The 21,040-nt window shown below is 35.0% G+C and overlaps 1 protein-coding gene across 1 annotated transcript in view; it reads left to right on the top strand.

Moving 5' to 3' along the window:
* Positions 1-19,750, top strand: part of itih5 (inter-alpha-trypsin inhibitor heavy chain 5) — a 115,427-nt gene extending 95,677 nt beyond the window's left edge. The window contains exons 12-15 of the mRNA XM_061983542.1: positions 6,374-6,427; positions 9,939-10,055; positions 18,774-19,151; positions 19,209-19,750. Coding sequence (XP_061839526.1) covers positions 6,374-6,427; positions 9,939-10,055; positions 18,774-19,151; positions 19,209-19,462 — 803 coding nt within the window. The 3' untranslated portion in view covers positions 19,463-19,750. The remainder of the gene's footprint in view (positions 1-6,373; positions 6,428-9,938; positions 10,056-18,773; positions 19,152-19,208) is intronic.
* The last annotated feature ends 1,290 nt before the right edge of the window (positions 19,751-21,040 follow it).

The following is a 21,040-nucleotide window of genomic DNA, read 5'->3' as shown; positions in this document are numbered from 1 at the left end:
TTTTATTTAAAATGAAGAGGAAAAAATAAATGTAGGCCAGTTTTTTCAAAAGGCATGGCTTTTATTTCCAAAAAAAAAAGTATGGCCACTCAGTCAACATTGACAACAACATGACAAAATATTCTGTAACAATGTAAACATTTAAAACTTTTAACATTTAACAAAATTAAAAGTAGCTTATTTGCTTTTTAATGTGCAAATATAAAAGTAAACATCCAGTGCAAATCTTAATATTCTGGAATAGTATAAGCATTTCAAAAGTAAAAGTATTGCTTATTTTGCTTTAAAATGTGCAAAAATAAAGATAAACATCCAATACAAAAAAGTGCAAAACGGAAATATTCTGTAACAAGTGTAAACATTTCAACAAAAGTAAAAGTATTGCTTATTTGCTAAAATGTGCAAAAATAAAGCTAAACATCCAATACAAAAAAGTGTACAGTGTAAACATTTCAACAAAAGTAAAAGTATTGCTTATTTTGCTTAATAACACAACAATGTTGTGTTATGATTAAAGTGAAAGTTAATTGTTGGTTTGTACATAGTATATGTAACTGTTAATGTTGTAAAAGGTATTTGCACAACTAATTAACGTTAGCGTTTGTGACACGTCTTGTGCCGTGGGGTTCTTTCAGGACCGACAGACTGAACGCCAGACGGCTTTGCCAGGTTTACAATCTTTTAATTTTACACAAAGTCTTTTCTCTTCCAACTCTTTTCTCTTTCTTTCCTCGCTTTTCAGCTCCTCTTCCTCGCTCGCTCGTCGTCCCCTGTCTCTTGCGGCGTCGCTCCCGGCGCGCCCCGCCTCGCCGCTCGCTCGCCGCCGCCGCCTCTCCACAGCGTTAAAGAGGAGCGCGTCTTTGTAAACACTGAACAGGCACGCCAAACGCGCCTCTCAGAGCAAACGGTGCTTTAGTTTATGAATTTACAACGCAGATACAAATGACACATTCATGTTTTTGTGTAATAATGACAACGTATACGCACGCGGACGATTGACTTGTTGATGGTGATGGCAAGAACGCTGTCGGGGGTTTTCTTTTCAAATGTTCGTTCATAGCCGTTGTGCTGCTATGATAGGCCATTTCCGCTCGACACAGTGTGCATACAACAACATTATTAGGCCGTTTATTGAAATACTCCCACACTTTTGACGACTTTTGGCGTGCTTTTTTCCCCTCGCTCGCATCGTCTGCTTTGCGCTCCGCCATGACAGTAGTGTGACGTAAATATGCGACGCGCCGACGCACAAAAACGGCGTCGACGTATTTACGTAACCGATGACGTCGACTACGTCGACGCGTCTCTTCAGCCTTAGTCCGCTCCCTGTATGATCAGTGTCAGAGCTTGGTCCGCATTGCCGGCAGTAAGTCGGACACGTTTCCAGTGAGGGTTGGACTCCGCCAAGGCTGCCCTTTGTCACCCATTCTGTTCATAACTTTTATGGACAGAATTTCTAGGCGCAGTCAGGGCGTTGAGGGGATCTGGTTTGGTGGCTGCAGGATTAGGTCTCTGCTATTTGCAGATGATGTGGTCCTGATGGCTTCATCTGGCCAAGATCTTCAGCTCTCACTGGATCGGTTCGCAGCCGAGTGTGAAGCGACTGGGATGGGAATCAGCACCTCCAAGTCCGAGTCCATGGTTCTCTCCCGGAAAAGGGTGGAGTGCCATCTCCGGGTTGGGCAGGAGATCTTGCCCCAAGTGGAGGAGTTCAAGTACCTCGGAGTCTTGTTCACGAGTGAGAGAAGAGTGGATCGTGAGATCGACAGGCGGATTGGTGCGGCATCTTCAGTAATGCGGACGCTGTATCGATCCGTTGTGGTGAAGAAGGAGCTGAGCCGGAAGGCAAAGCTCTCGATTTACCGGTCGATCTACGTTCCCATCCTCACCTATGGTCATGAGCTTTGGGTCATGACCGAAAGGACAAGATCACGGGTACAAGCGGCCGAAATGAGTTTCCTCCGCCGGGTGGCGGGGCTCTCCCTTAGAGATAGGGTGAGAAGCTCTGTCATTCGGGGGGAGCTCAAAGTAAAGCCGCTGCTCCTCCACATGGAGAGGAGCCAGATGAGGTGGTTCGGGCATCTGGTCAGGATGCCACCCGAACGCCTCCCTAGGAAGGTGTTTCGGGCACGTCCGACCGGTAGGAGGCCACGGGGAAGACCCAGGACACGCTGGGAAGACTATCTCTCCCGGCTGGCCTGGGAACGCCTCGGGATCCCCCGGGAGGAGCTGGACGAAGTGGCTGGGGAGAGGGAAGTCTGGGCTTCCCTGCTTAGGCTGCTGCCCCCGCGACCCAACCTCGGATAAGCGGAATAATATGGATGGATGGAAGTTAGATGTTTTTTCACTGGTGCACAAAATGAACCGTGCATGAACATCACCTTGTTCCAAGAACAAAACCAACACAGTGCATAAACTCACAACAAATGACTGCAGTGACGTGCGGTGAGGTTGATGACTGGTGAGGCACTGACTTCATCACAGTCACATTTACAAACATATGAACCCTAAAGAGTATCTTATTCACCATTTGATTGGCAGCAGTTAACGGGTTATATTTAAAAGCTCATACCAGCATTCTTCCCTGCTTGGCACTCAGCATCAAGGCTTGGAATTGGGGGTTAAATCACCAAAAATTATTTCCGGGCGCGGCGCCGCTGCTGCCCACTGCTCCCCTCACCTCCCAGGGGGTGATCAAGGGGATGGGTCAAATGCAGAGGACACATTTCATTACACCTAGTGTGTGTGTGACAATCATTGCTACTTTAACTTAACTTTAACTTTACACATACAAACTGTAGCACACAAAAAAGCACATTTAATCAAAAAAACGTTATTATGGTCTTACCTTTACTTATAAATGAAGTCCATGCGCCGCTTTTGTGCTGGATTAATGCGCCCCCGCCGTAGAATGCACCCCTTGACGGAAGTGTTAAATCAACTAAAGCCCTCACTTCAACTTTCCACGTGCAAGATTGAATCTATTTAAAAAAGTGTAACCGAGGGTTTATAAATGTGGCCTATACTGTATGAAACTACAAAATAACAAACACGGAGGCTCCAGTTTACACGAGGACCACTTTATTTACCTTTTATCAAAAACCTCCGCTCCACTACAACGTGTCATAACTTCCGCTCTTAGCGCCTTCAAAATAAGAGCTCAAGGCATATACTGTATAACAGCGCATAACAGGAACTTAACATCACAAAGAGGAAAGCCCATGAAAATAGGTTACAAAAGTTATTTAATAAGAAGCCAAAAAGTGCAAAAACAATAATGTTTGTGTTGGAGGAGTTGTGAATTAGGTACACCTGCAGTCTGCAGGTGCACCTAATGTTGTGGCCCTGCGGTCATTCACAACTCCTCCAACACGAACATTATTGTTTTTGCACTTTTTGGCTTCTTATGAAATAACTTTTTTAAATAGATTCAATCTTGCACGTGGAGAGTTTAAGTGTGGGCTTTAGTTGATACAACACTCCCGTCAGGGGGTGCATAACAAATTTCACCACACCTAGTGTGTGTGTGACAATCATTGGTACTTTAACTTAACTTTAACTTTACACATACAAACTGTAGCACACAAAAAAGCACATTTAATAAAAAAAAACATTATTATGGTCTTACCTTTACTTATAAATGAAGTCCATTCGCCGCTGTTGTGCTGGATTAATGCAACCCCTGACGGAAGTGTTAAATCAACTAAAGCCCTCACTTAAACTTTCCACGTGCAAGATTGAATCTATTTAAAAAAGTGTAACCGAGGGTTTATAAATGTCGCCTATACTGTATGAAACTACAAAATAACAAACACGGAGGATCCAGTTTACACGAGGACCACTTTATTTACATTCTTTCAAAAACCTCCGCTCCACTACAACGTGTCATCACTTCCGCTCTTAGCGCCTTCAAAATAAGAGCTCAAGGCATATACTGTATAACAGCGCATAACAGGAACTTAACATCACAAAGAGGAAAGCCCATAAAAATTATTTATTTATTTAATAAGAAGCCAAAAAGTGCAAAAACAATAATGTTCGTGTTGGAGGAGTTGTGAATTAGGTACACCTGCAGTCTGCAGGTGTACCTAATGTTGTGGCCCTGCGGTCATTCACAACTCCTCCAACACAAACATTATTGTTTTTGCATTTTTTGGCTTCTTATGAAATAATTTTTTTAAATAGATTCAATCTTGCACGTGGAGAGTTTAAGTGTGGGCTTTAGTTGATATAACAATTCTACGGCGGGGGTGCAGGAGGCGAGCCTCAGCCAGTGCGTCTTTTGCAGCCGTTTTATGATCGCTCAGCACAAGAAATACGTTACACACATACAGTTGTTGACAAAATACACTGTACATTATATACCTCAGCTAACTATGGAAATGTATAATATAATTCATATAGCAATACAGTCTCACTGCACAGCAGGCCAGCAGTTAGCCGAGTCATTGCGCAATCCATGTTGAGGCACTGAGTGACGTGCCTCAACTGGCTGCTGATCACCGCACCGTCTCTTCTAAGTATTTGAACGGCAAATGTGAAAATTCAGCGATTTTGAATAAAAATAATCTAAAACTGGTGAAGTTAAATGGAAAATAACTTTATAGTATAATCACTGGATACATTTAACAATTAAATTTTTTTTTTCTTCTTTTTACATGTTTTTTCTTTCCATGATGGCAGGTGAGGCGACTGCGACTTTATAGTCCGAAAAATATGGTAAATGGAGCGGAGTAAAAGTAGCTAAGGCTGAAACGACGCGTCGACGTAGTCGACGTCATCGGTTACGTAAATACGTCGACGCCGTTTTTGTGCGTCGGCGCGTCGCATATTTACGTCACACTACTGTCATGGCGGAGCGCAAAGCAGACGATGCGAGCGAGGGGAAAAAAGCACGCCAAAAGTCGTCAAAAGTGTGGGAGTATTTCAATAAACGGCCTAATAATGTTGTTGTATGCACACTGTGTCGAGCGGAAATGGCCTATCATAGCAGCACAACGGCTATGAACGAACATTTGAAAAGAAAACCCCCGACAGCGTTCTTGCCATCACCATCAACAAGTCAATCGTCCGCGTGCGTATACGTTGTCATTATTACACAAAAACATGAATGTGTCATTTGTATCTGCGTTGTAAATTCATAAACTAAAGCACCGTTTCGCTCTGAGAGGCGCGTTTGGCGTGCCTGTTCAGTGTTTACAAAGACGCGCTCCTCTTTAATGCTGTGGAGAGGCGGCGGCGGCGAGCGAGCGGCGAGGCGGGGCGCGCCGGGAGCAACGCCGCAATCGTGCCCAGGTGCGCGATCCGCGCAGTTGGAAGAGAAAAGACTTTGTGTAAAATTAAAAGATTGTAAACCTGGCAAAGCCGTCTGGCGTTCAGTCTGTCGGTCCTGAAAGAACCCCACGGCACAAGACGTGTCACAAACGCTAACGTTAATTAGTTGTGCAAATACCTTTTACAACATTAACAGTTACATATACTATGTACAAACCAACAATTAACTTTCACTTTAATCATACTATCATTGTTGTGTTATTAAGCAAAATAAGCAATACTTTTACTTTTGTTGAAATGTTTACACTGTACACTTTTTTGTATTGGATGTTTAGCTTTATTTTTTGCACATTTTAGCAAATAAGCAATACTTTTACTTTTGTGGAAATGTTTACACTTGTTACAGAATATTTCCGTTTTGCACTTTTTTGTATTGGATGTTTATCTTTATTTTTGCACATTTTAAAGCAAAATAAGCAATACTTTTACTTTTTAAATGCTTATACTATTCCAGAATATTAAGATTTGCACTGGATGTTTACTTTTATATTTGCACATTAAAAAGCAAATAAGCTACTTTTAATTTTGTTAAATGTTAAAAGTTTTAAATGTTTACATTGTTACAGAATATTTTGTCATGTTGTTGTCAATGTTGACTGAGTGGCCATACTTTTTTTTTTGTAAATAAAAGCCATGCCTTTTGAAAAAACTGGCCTACATTTATTTTTTCCTCTTCATTTTAAATTAAAAAAAAATCGGTAAAAGGAAAAATAATCTATAGATTAATCGAAAAAATAATCTATAGATTAACCGATTAATCGGGAAAAAAAATCTATAGATTAATCGATAGAAAAATAATCGTTAGCTGCAGCCCTAAAAGTAGCGTTTCTTCTCTATAAATATACTCAAGTAAAAGTAAAAGTATGTCGCATTAAAAATACTCTTAGAAGTACAATTTATCCCAAAAGTTACTCAAGTAGATGTGACGGAGTAAATGTAGCGCGTTTGAAAAGGAGTGGGAAGAACCTGAGCTGATATGATCTCACCCCTGTTCCACGATGCATCAGGAAACTCAACATGCATTCTCTCCTACTCGCAGGTGAAGTGGAGAGGAGACCCGCCAAGAAGTCTGTCACCATCTCCAAAACATCAGGTGACGCCACACTCTCCCATTAAAGTGCTCGCACAGTACACCTCCAGCCTGTCATTTGCACGCGGCTTCACACGGCCACCAGAACCAGACCTGGGAGGAAGAGCGGAGGGTCTAATTGAGAGTGAGGCGTTTGTGTTACAGTAAAGACGAAGGAGGCTAATTACCCTGTTATTACAGTCGCTCTGTCATCACACTGCTCTTTACCTTGCTGGCTTCTCACAGCCTTAAGATGGATAGACTCGGCAAATAATACATCAACAAAAAAAACCAAAAGTTCTGTTTCATACGAAGGCAAAGATCAAGGATGTGGATGGGTACTGCGTAGGGATGATGTTTGATAAGAAATTATCGAGTTCGAGCCCATTATTGAATCCTCTTATCGAACCGATTCCTTATCGATTATTTTTATTGAATCCAGATAGGTTGTTGTATATGGAAAAAAACACAATATTATATTAAAATATTTTTAACTAGAGATGTCCGATAATATCGGCCTGCCATTATGAACTGGCTACAAAGTAAACAAATACAGAATGCTGGACGACAGCAAAGACTTACTGTGGAGCAAAGACAGCGTCCACAAAGTACATCCAAACATGACATGACAATCAACAATGTCCCACAAAGAAGGATAAAAACAACAAAAATATTCTTCATTACTAAAACAAAGTAGATGCGGGAAATAACACTCAAAGGAAGACATGAAACTGCTACAGGAAAATACCAAAAAAAAGAGAAAAAGCCACTAAAATAGGAGCGCAAGACAAGACAAGAACGCATTTATCGGCCGATAATATCGGCCTGCCGATATTATCGGCCGATAAATGCTTTAAAATGTAATATCGGAAATTATCGGTATCGTTTTTTTATATCAGTATCGTTTTTTATTTTTTATTTATTTTTTATTTTTTATTAAATCAACATAAAAAACACAAGATACACTTACAATTAGTGCACCAACCCAGAAAACCTCCCTCCCCCATTTACACTCATTCACACAAAAGGGTTGTTTCTTTCTGTTATTAATATTGTGGTTCCTACATTATTTTTAGGGATGTCCGATAATGGCTTTTTGCCGATATCCAATATTCCGATATTGTCCAACTCTTTAATTACCGGTACCAATATCAACCGATACCGATATATACAGTCGTGGAATTAACACATTATTATGCCTAATTTGGACCACCAGGTGTGGTGAAGATAAGGTCCTTTTTAAAAAAAAAAAAAAGAAATAAAATAAGATAAATAAATTAAAAACATTTTCTTGAATAAAAAAGAACGTAAAACAATATAGAAACAGTTACATAGTAAATAATGAAAATGAGTCAAATGAAGTGTTAAAGGTTAGTACTATTAGTGGAGCAGCAGCACGCACAATCATGTGTGCTTACGGACTGTATCCCTTGCAGACTGTATTGATATATATTGATATATAATGTAGGAACCTACCACAATATTAATAACAGAAAGAAACAACCCTTTTGTGTGAATGAGTGTAAATGGGGGAGGGAGGTTTTTTGGGTTGGTGCACTAATTGTAAGTGTATCTTGTGTTTTTTATGTTGATTTAATAAAAAAATAATAAAATACAATTAAAAAAAAACCAATACCGATAATTAAAAAAACGATACCGATAATTTCCGATATTACATTTTAACGCATTTATCGGCCTGCCGATATTATCGGCCAATAAATGTGTTCTTGTCTTGTCTTGCGCTCCTATTTCAGTGGCTTTTTTTTTTTTTTTTTTATATTTTCCTGTAGCAGTTTCATGTCTTCCTTTGAGTGTTATTTCCCGCATCTACTTTGTTTTGGTAATCAAGAATATTTTTGTTGTTTTTATCCTTCTTTGTGGGACATTGTTGATTGTCATGTCATGTTCGGATGTACATTGTGGACGCTGTCTTTGCTCCACAGTAAGTCTTTGCTGTCGTCCAGCATTCTGTTGTTGTTTACTTTGTAGCCAGTTCAGTTTTAGTTTCGTTCTGCGTAGCCTTCCCTAAGCTTCAATGCCTTTTCTTACAGGCACTCACCTTTTGTTTCTTTTTGGTTTAAGCATTAGACACCTTTTTACCTGCACACTGCCTCCCGCTGTTTCTGACATCTACAAAGCAATTAGTTACCTGCTGCCACCTACTGATATGGAAGAGTATTACACGGTTACTCTGCCGAGCTCTAGACAGCACCGACACATCATTTGCAGACTATAATTACTGGTTTGCAAAAAATATTTTTAACTAGAGATGTCCAATAATATCGGCCGATAAATGCTTTAAAATGTAATATCGGAAATTATCAGTTTTGGTTTTTTTTATTATCGGTATCGGTTTTTTTTGTTTGTTTGTTTTTTTTCCAGTTAAATCAACATAAAAAACACAAGATACACTTACAATTAGTGCACCAACCCAAAAAACCTCCCTCCCCCATTTACACTCATTCACACAAAAGGGTTGTTTCTTTCTGTTATTAATATTGTGGTAGGTTCCTACATTATATATCAATATATATCAATACAGTCTGCAAGGGATACAGTCCGTAAGCACACATGATTGTGCGTGCTGCTGCTCCACTAATAGTACTAACCTTTAACACTTCATTTGACTCATTTTCATTCATTACTAGTTTCTATGTAACTGTTTTTATATTGTTTTACTTTCTTTTTTATTCAAGAAAATGTTTTTAATTTATTTATCTTATTTTATTTTATTTTTTATTTTTTTAAAAAGGACCTTATCTTCACCACACCTGGTGGTCCAAATTAGGCATAATAATGTGTTAATTCCACGACTGTATATATCGGTATCGGTTGATGTCGTTACCGGTAATTAAGAGTTGGACAATATTGGAATTTCGGATATCGGCAAAAAAGCCATTATCGGACATCCCTATTTTTAACCCAAATAGGTGAAAATAGATAATTTCCCACGGCACACCAGACTGTATCTCACGTCACACTAGTGTGCCGCGGCACAGTGGTTGAAAAACACTGCACTAGAACATGTTTTGCGTTATTCATTATTGACGTGTTTCTTGCTACTTTGTTGTATATTTTTGACATGAGGTTTCCAATTAATTTTATCATCTATTATTACACCCAAAAATGTGTTTTCTATGACCCTTTCAATATTTACTCTCTCTATTTTTGTATTTGTGTTTGACTTTCTCTTCTACTGTTACCAAATAGGGTTATTTTAGTCTTACTGAGATTCAAATAGTCTCTTTTTGTCAAAGCATCTTTTTCATTTGTTCATTTCTTCTGTTATTATTTGTACTCTCTTCTGCGTGTTCTCTCCTGAACAAAACACAGTTGTGTCATCTGCAAATAAAACTAACTTTAAATCCTTTGTAACTTTACAAATGTCATTTATATAGAGGTTGATCAATTCTGGTCCTAGTATTGATCCCTGGGGTACGCCACAAGATATTTTCAGCTCTGTAGAAGTGTGTTCTCCTATTGCTTCCTGTTGGTTAAGTAGCTTTTTAACCAGTTCAACTCTTCTTCATTTCAGCGGACGGTGACCCTCACTTTGTGGTGGACTTTCCTCTCAGCAAGATGGCCGTCTGCTTCAATATCAACGGCGAGCCGGGAGACGTCCTGCGCCTCGTTTCCGATCACAGCTTTTCTGGTACAACACCCATGACACCTTTTAATGACAGTGTGGAAACTAAACATGAATATGATACATATTTGAATATGGTATGGAGTGGTTCATATATGATACATAGTTGAGCATCATATTGATTGGTGCAAATATGATGATATATTTACTGCAAACATGTTATGGATGCAAATATGATACATATTGATTGGGGCAAATATGGTGATATATTTACTGAAAACATGTTATGGATGTAAATATGATACATATTTGAACATCATATTGATTGGGGCAAATATGACAATATATTTACTACAAACATGTTATGGATGCAAATATGATACATATTGATTGGGGCAAATATGACAATATATTTACTGCAAACATGTTATGGATGCAAATATGATACATATTGATTGGTGCAAATATGACGATATATTTACTGCAAACATGTTATAGATGCAAATATGATACATATTGATTGGTGCAAATATGACAATATATTTACTGCAAACATGTTATTGATGCAAATATGATACATATTGATTGGTGCAAATATGATGATATATTTACTGCAAACATGTTATTGATGCAAATATGATACATATTGATTGGTGCAAATATGACGATATATTTACTGCAAACATGTTATAGATGCAAATATGATACATATTGATTGGTGCAAATATGACAATATATTTACTGCAAACATGGTATGGATACAAATATGATACATATTGATTGGGGCGAATATGACAATATATTTACTGCAAACATGTTATTGATGCAAATATGATACATATTGATTGGTGCAAATATGACGATATATTTACTGCAAACATGTTATAGATGCAAATATGATACATATTGATTGGTGCAAATATGACGATGTATTTACTACAAACATGTTATAGATGCAAATATGATACATATTGATTGGTGCAAATAAGACGATATATTTACTGCAAACATGTTATAGATGCAAATATGATACATATTGATTGGTGCAAATATGACAATATATTTACTGCAAACATGTTATTGATGCAAATATGATACATATTGATTGGTGCAAATATGACGATATATTTACTGCAAACATGTTATAGATGCAAATATGATACATATTGATTGGTGCAAATATGACGATATATTTACTGCAAACATGTTTTGGATGCAAATATGATACATATTGATTGGGGCGAATATGACAATATATTTACTGCAAACATGTTATTGATGCAAATATGATACATATTGATTGGTGCAAATATGACAATATATTTACTGCAAACATGTTATTGATGCAAATATGATACACATTGATTGGTGCAAATATGACGATATATTTACTGCAAACATGTTATAGATGCAAATATGATACATATTGATTGGTGCAAATATGACGATATATTTACTGCAAACATGTTATGGATGCAAATATGATACATATTGATTGGTGCAAATATGACAATATATTTACTGCAAACATGTTATTGATGCAAATATGATACATATTGATTGGTGCAAATATGACGATATATTTACTGCAAACATGTTATTGATGCAAATATGATACATATTGATTGGTGCAAATATGACGATATATTTACTGCAAACATGTTATTGATGCAAATATGATACATATTGATTGGTGCAAATATGACGATATATTTACTGCAAACATGTTATAGATGCAAATATGATACATATTGATTGGTGCAAATATGACGATATATTTACTGCAAACATGTTATAGATGCAAATATGATACATATTGATTGGTGCAAATATGACGATATATTTACTGCAAACATGTTATTGATGCAAATATGATACATATTGATTGGTGCAAATATGACGATATGATGTTTTATAATATAATATAATATAATAATATAATAATAATAATATAATATATTATATATATATATAATATATATAATATAATATAATATATATATAATATAATATAATATAATATAATATAATATATATTATAATATAATATATATATTATAATATATATAATAATATAATATAATAATATATAATATAATATATATATATATTATAATAATATAATATAATATAATATATATAATATATAATAATATAATAATAATATAATATAATATGATGTTTTATAGATGCAAATATGATACATATTGATTGGTGCAAATACGACAATATATTTACTGCAAACATGTTATGGATGCAAATATGATACATATTGATTGGGACAAATATGGTGATATATTTACTGAAAACATGTTATGGATGTAAATATGATACATATTTGAACATCATATTGATTGGTGCAAATATGATGATATATTTACTGCAAACATGTTATAGATGCAAATATGATACATATTGATTGGTGCAAATATGACGATATATTTACTGCAAACATGTTATAGATGCAAATATGATACATATTGATTGGTGCAAATATGACGATATATTTACTGCAAACATGTTATTGATGCAAATATGATACATATTGATTGGTGCAAATATGACGATTTATTTACTGCAAACATGGTATGGATACAAATATGATACATATTGATTGGGGCGAATATGACAATATATTTACTGCAAACATGTTATAGATGCAAATATGATACATATTGATTGGTGCAAATATGACGATATATTTACTGCAAACATGTTATAGATGCAAATATGATACATATTGATTGGGGCGAATATGACAATATATTTACTGCAAACATGTTATTGATGCAAATATGATACATATTGATTGGTGCAAATATGACGATATATTTACTGCAAACATGTTATTGATGCAAATATGATACATATTGATTGGTGCAAATATGACAATATATTTACTGCAAACATGTTATAGATGCAAATATGATACATATTGATTGGTGCAAATATGACGATATATTTACTGCAAACATGTTATAGATGCAAATATGATACATATTGATTGGTGCAAATATGACGATATATTTACTGCAAACATGTTATTGATGCAAATATGATACATATTGATTGGTGCAAATATGACGATATATTTACTGCAAACATGTTATAGATGCAAATATGATACATATTGATTGGTGCAAATATGACAATATATTTACTGCAAACATGTTATGGATGCAAATATGATACATATTGATTGGTGCAAATATGACGATATATTTACTGCAAACATGTTATAGATGCAAATATGATACATATTGATTGGTGCAAATATGACGATATATTTACTGCAAACATGTTATAGATGCAAATATGATACATATTGATTGGTGCAAATATGACGATATATTTACTGCAAACATGTTATAGATGCAAATATGATACATATTGATTGGTGCAAATATGACGATATATTTACTGCAAACATGTTATTGATGCAAATATGATACATATTGATTGGTGCAAATATGACAATATATTTACTGCAAACATGTTATTGATGCAAATATGATACATGTTGATTGGTGCAAATATGACGATATATTTACTGCAAACTTGTTATGGATGCAAATATGATACATATTGATTGGTGCAAATATGACGATATATTTACTGCAAACATGTTATAGATGCAAATATGATACATATTGATTGGTGCAAATATGACGATATATTTACTGCAAACATGTTATTGATGCAAATATGATACATATTGATTGGTGCAAATATGACGATATATTTACTGCAAACATGTTATTGATGCAAATATGATACATATTGATTGGTGCAAATATGACGATATATTTACTGCAAACATGTTATTGATGCAAATATGATACATATTGATTGGTGCAAATATGACGATATATTTACTGCAAACATGTTATAGATGCAAATATGATACATATTGATTGGTGCAAATATGACAATATATTTACTGCAAACATGTTATAGATGCAAATATGATACATATTGATTGGTGCAAATATGACGATATATTTACTGCAAACATGTTATGGATGCAAATATGATACATATTGATTGGTGCAAATATGACAATATATTTACTGCAAACATGTTATAGATGCAAATATGATACATATTGATTGGTGCAAATATGATGATATATTTACTGCAAACATGTTTTGGATGCAAATATGATACATATTGATTGGTGCAAATATGACAATATATTTACTGCAAACATGTTATGGATGCAAATATGATACATATTGATTGGTGCAAATATGACGATATATTTACTGCAAACATGTTATTGATGCAAATATGATACATATTGATTGGTGCAAATATGACGATATATTTACTGCAAACATGTTATAGATGCAAATATGATACATATTGATTGGTGCAAATATGACGATATATTAACTGCAAACATGTTATTGATGCAAATATGATACATATTGATTGGTGCAAATATGACAATATATTTACTGCAAACATGTTATAGATGCAAATATGATACATATTGATTGGTGCAAATATGATGATATATTTACTGCAAACATGTTATAGATGCAAATATGATACATATTGATTGGTGCAAATATGACAATATATTTACTGCAAACATGTTATAGATGCAAATATGATACATATTGATTGGTGCAAATATGACGATATATTTACTGCAAACATGTTATAGATGCAAATATGATACATATTGATTGGTGCAAATATGACGATATATTTACTGCAAACATGTTATAGATGCAAATATGATACATATTGATTGGTGCAAATATGACGATATATTTACTGCAAACATGTTATAGATGCAAATATGATACACATTGATTGGTGCAAATATGACGATATATTTACTGCAAACATGTTATGGATGCAAATATGATACATATTGATTGGTGCAAATATGACGATATATTTACTGCAAACATGTTATAGATGCAAATATGATACATATTGATTGGTGCAAATATGACGATATATTTACTGCAAACATGTTATTGATGCAAATATGATACATATTGATTGGGGTGAATATGACAATATATTTACTGCAAACATGTTATAGATGCAAATATGATACATATTGATTGGTGCAAATATGACGATATATTTACTGCAAACATGTTATAGATGCAAATATGATACATATTGATTGGTGCAAATATGACAATATATTTACTGCAAACATGTTATTGATGCAAATATGATACATATTGATTGGTGCAAATATGACGATATATTTACTGCAAACATGTTATGGATGCAAATATGATACATATTGATTGGTGCAATTACAAACATGACGACACATTTACTGCAAACATAATATGGATTGGTGCACATATGATACAGATTTGAATATCATGCTGATTGGTGCAAATATGATGATATATTTACCGCATATATGATATGGAGTGATGTAAATATGATACATATTTCAACATCATATTGATTGTTGCAAATGTGGCGACACATTTACTGCAAACTTGTTATGGATGCAAATATGATACATATTTGAACATCAAATTGATAAATATTTGAACATCATATTGATTGATGCAAATATAACGATATATTTACTGCAAATATGACGTGGAGTGATGTAAATATGATACATATATTGAACATCATATTGATTGGTGCAAATATGACGATATATTTACTGCAAACATATAATGGATGCAAATATGATACATATTGATTGTTGAAATTGCAAACACGACACATTTACTGCAAACATGATAGGGATTGTTGCACATATGATACATATTTGAACATCATATTTATTGGTGCAAATATGACGATATATTTACTGCAAACATATTATAGATGCAAATATGATACATATTGATTGGTGCAATTACAAACATGACGACACATTTACTGCAAACATAATATGGATCTGTGCATTTATGATACAGATTTGAATATCATGCTGATTGGTGCAAATATGATGATATATTTACCGCAAATATGATATGGAGTGATGTAAATATGATACATATTTCAACATCATATTGATTGTTGCAAATGTGGCGACACATTTACTGCAAACTTGTTATGGATGCAAATATGATACATATTTGAACATCAAATTGATAAATATTTGAACATCATATTGATTGATGCAAATATGACGATATATTTACTGCAAATATGATACATATTGATTGGTGCAAATATGACGATATATTTACAGCAATCATGTTATGGATGCAAATATGATACATATTGATTGGTGCAAATATGATGATATATTTACAGCAAACATGGTATGGATGCAAATATGATACATATTGATTGGTGCAAATATGACGATATATTTACTGCAAACATGTTATAGATGCAAATATGATACATATTGATTGGTGCAAATATGACGATATATTTACTGCAAACATGTTATTGATGCAAATATGATACATATTGATTGGTGCAAATATGACCATATATTTACTGCAAACATGTTATTGATGCAAATATGATACATATTGATTGGTGCAAATATGACAATATATTTACTGCAAACATGTTATTGATGCAAATATGATACATATTGATTGGTGCAAATATGACGATATATTTACTGCAAACATGTTATAGATGCAAATACGATACATATTGATTGGTGCAAATATGACGATATATTTACTGCAAACATGTTATTGATGCAAATATGATACATATTGATTGGTGCAAATATGACGATATATTTACTGCAAACATGTTATAGATGCAAATATGATACATATTGATTGGTGCAAATATGACGATATATTTACTGCAAACATGTTATAGATGCAAATATGATACATATTGATTGGTGCAAATATGACGATATATTTACTGCAAACATGTTATTGATGCAAATATGATACATATTGATTGGTGCAAATATGACGATATATTTACTGCAAACATGTTATAGATGCAAATATGATACATATTGATTGTTGCAAATATGACGATATATTTACTGCAAACATGTTATAGATGCAAATATGATACATATTGATTGGTGCAAATATGACGATATATTTACTGCAAACATGTTATGGATGCAAATATGATACATATTGATTGGTGCAAATATGACGATATATTTACTGCAAACATGTTATGGATGCAAATATGATACATATTGATTGGTGCAAATATGACGATATATTTACTGCAAACATGTTATGGATGCAAATATGATACATATTGATTGGTGCAAATATGACGATATATTTACTGCAAACATGTTATAGATGCAAATATGATACATATTGATTGGTGCAAATATGACGATATATTTACTGCAAACATGTTATAGATGCAAATATGATACATATTGATTGGTGCAAATATGACGATATATTTACTGCAAACATGTTATTGATGCAAATATGATACATATTGATTGGTGCAAATATGACGATATATTTACTGCAAACATGTTATAGATGCAAATATGATACATATTGATTGTTGCAAATATGACGATATATTTACTGCAAACATGTTATGGATGCAAATATGATACATATTGATTGGTGCAAATATGACGATATATTTACTGCAAACATGTTATGGATGCAAATATGATACATATTGATTGGTGCAAATATGACGATATATTTACTGCAAACATGTTATGGATGCAAATATGATACATATTGATTGGTGCAAATATGACGATATATTTACTGCAAACATGTTATGGATGCAAATATGATACATATTGATTGGTGCAAATATGACGATATATTTACTGCAAACATGTTATGGATGCAAATATGATACATATTGATTGGTGCAAATATGACAAAATATTTACTGCAAACATGTTATAGATGCAAATATGATACATATTGATTGGTGCAAATATGACGATATATTTACTGCAAACATGTTATTGATGCAAATATGATACATATTGATTGGTGCAAATATGAAAATATATTTACTGCAAACATGTTATAGATGCAAATATGATACATATTGATTGGTGCAAATATGACAATATATTTACTGCAAACATGTTATAGATGCAAATATGATACATATTGATTGGTGCAAATATGACGATATATTTACTGCAAACATGTTATAGATGCAAATATGATACATATTGATTGGTGCAAATATGACGATATATTTACTGCAAACTTGTTATGGATGCAAATATGATACATATTTGAACATCAAATTGATAAATATTTGAACATCATATTGATTGATGCAAATATAACGATATATTTACTGCAAATATGATGTGGAGTGATGTAAATATGATACATATATTGAACATCGTATTGATTGTTGCAAATATGACGATATATTTACTGCAAACTTATAATGGATGCAAATATGATACATATTGATTGTTGAAATTGCAAACACGACACATTTACTGCAAACATGATAGGGATTGTTGCACATATGATACATATTTGAACATCATATTTATTGGTGCAAATATGACGATATATTTACTGCAAACATGTTATGGATGCAAATATGATACATATTGATTGGTGCAAATATGACGATATATTTACTGCAAACTTGTTATGGATGCAAATATGATACATATTGATTGGTGCAAATATGACAATATATTTACTGCAAACATGTTATGGATGCAAATATGATACATATTGATTGGTGCAAATATGACGATATATTTACTGCAAACTTGTTATGGATGCAAATATGATACATATTTGAAGATCAAATTGATGAATATGATGTAAGTATGATGTTAGTTGTGAGCCACAATTGTCAAGGTGTTCTCTTCAGGCGTGACGGTGAACGGTAAACTCATCGGCGCCCCGCCCCCGCCCGGCAGCCACAAGCAGCGGCGCACATACTTCAGCAGCGTCACCATCGTGGTGGAGCGGCCCAGGCGCGCCTACATCGAGGTGACGCCCAACAAGGTCATCCTGGACGGGCGGGATCGCCTGGTGCTGCCCTGCCGCTCCAGCGTCTCCGTGGACAGCGGCGCCCTCTCGGTGGCCATCGTGGCCAAGTCCAACGTGACGGTGGGCGTCGGCGGCGACGTCAGCTTCGTGATCCTGCTGCACCACTACAAGAACCCCGCCCCCCACCAGAGAGACCACCTGGGCTTCTACATCCAGGACAGCGAGGGGCTGTCACGCGGCTGCCACGGCCTCCTGGGTAGGCGGCGCCACCTCCTGTCATTTTGTCCGCTCGTGACCTTTCCCCTCTTTACAGGTCAGTTCCTGTACGAGGAGGTGGCGCTCGCCGCAGGAGAAAAGGACGGGGAGCCCTCGGCGCTCCTGAAGGTGAGGGGCCGCTCGGTGCCGGTGGTCCGGAAGAGGCGCCGCATCTACAGCGGCGCTCAAAGCGTGGACTGCTGGTTCGCCAGGAACAACGGCGCCAAGCTCATAGACGGACAGTACCAGGACTATGTGGCGCCGCACATGTTTGACACGGGGGAGCGAGCGCACGGCTCCAACCGGGCGTGACGTCTCGCTCATTAAGAGGTACCGTTTTTATCTGCACTCACACCGCCCGTTTGGTACTGGACTGTAGAGTACCAAAGTTAGTACTCTCAGTTTTTTAATTAACTTTATAATTAACTCAGATTTTTATACTGTAATCATTTGATACGTGTAAATAAAATGTTTGTTTTTAGCAGGTGTTCTTTATCTTTTTTTTTTACCTCAGGGCCCCAACTTATCCACTACACAGGGTCCCGGGGCACACTCAAATAAAGATGTCCGATAATACCGGACTGCCGATAAATGCTTTAAAATGTACCGGAAATTATCGGTATCGGTTTCAAAAGTAAAATGTATGACTTTTTAAACCACCGCTATGTAGACGGACGTAGGGAGAAGTACAGAGCGCCAATAAACCTTAAAGCAGTGGTTCTCAAACTTTTTTTGTCATCCCCCACTTTGGACAAGGGGGAGTTTTCAAGCCCCGCCTGCCCCCATCTCCCCAACAGAGCGCTAATGCCAAGCTTTAACATTTTCAAATTTATTGAACATCAAGTTGTATACATTCAAACTCAATAACATAAAATAACATTAAGTCCAATAATAAATAAAATAACTGTGCAGCTGTGGTATAACTTGCATCAAGTTCAATAATAAATAAAATAACTTCCATCAAGTTCAATAATAAATAAAACAAAAGTGTTATAACTTGCATCACGTTCAATAATAAATCAAAAAAAGTGTTATAACTTGCATCACGTTCAATAATAAATCAAAAAAACTGTTATAACTTGCATCACGTTCAATAATAAATAAAAAAAAGTGTTATAACTTGCATCAAGTTCAATAATAAATCAAATAAAAGTGTTATAACTTGCATCACGTTCAATAAAAAATCCAAAAAAGTGTTATAACTTGCATCAAGTTCAATAATAAATCAAATAAAAGTGTTATCACTTGCATCAAGTTCAATAATAAATCAAATAACTTGCATCAAGTTCAATAATAAATCCAATAACTTGCATCAAGTTCAATAATAAATCAAAAAAAGTGTTATAACTTGCATCAAGTTCAATAATAAATCAAAAAAAGTGTTATAACTTGCATCAAGTTCAATAATAAATAAAACAAAAGTGTTATAACTTGCATCAAGTTCAATAATAAATTAAAAAAAAGTGTTATAACTTGCATCAAGTTCAATAATAAATCAAATAACTTGCATCAAGTTCAATAATAAATCAAATAAAAGTGCCACTTGGCAATCTTTGCAACAAAAAAAAGGAGGAGCTATGCATTTGGCAAGACAGGGCAAGTGACAGCACTTTCCCCCAGGAGAGCCACCTTGCTTCACTGTGAAACAGCACGGCTGTATGATCAGCTCCCATTTCCTCACACAGTGCAGAGAACAGTCGCACTTTCAGTGGTCGTGTTCTGATCAAATTTACCGCGCTCACAACATCTGTTAAAACCTCATTGAGTTCGGGGCTGAGCTGCCTTGACGCGAGTGCTTCCCGGTGAATGACACAGTGTGTGCCCGTCACATTTTTGTTTCTCTGCAGGCGCTGGCTCTGGCTCGACGACCTTTGAGGTGCGAGTCACAAA

Source organism: Nerophis lumbriciformis, linkage group LG25 (genome assembly GCF_033978685.3).
Source record: "Nerophis lumbriciformis linkage group LG25, RoL_Nlum_v2.1, whole genome shotgun sequence".
NCBI classification, from domain to species: Eukaryota; Metazoa; Chordata; class Actinopteri; order Syngnathiformes; family Syngnathidae; genus Nerophis; species Nerophis lumbriciformis.
Note: the sequence above shows the minus strand (reverse complement) of the source record. Positions and strands in the feature narration are given on the sequence as shown.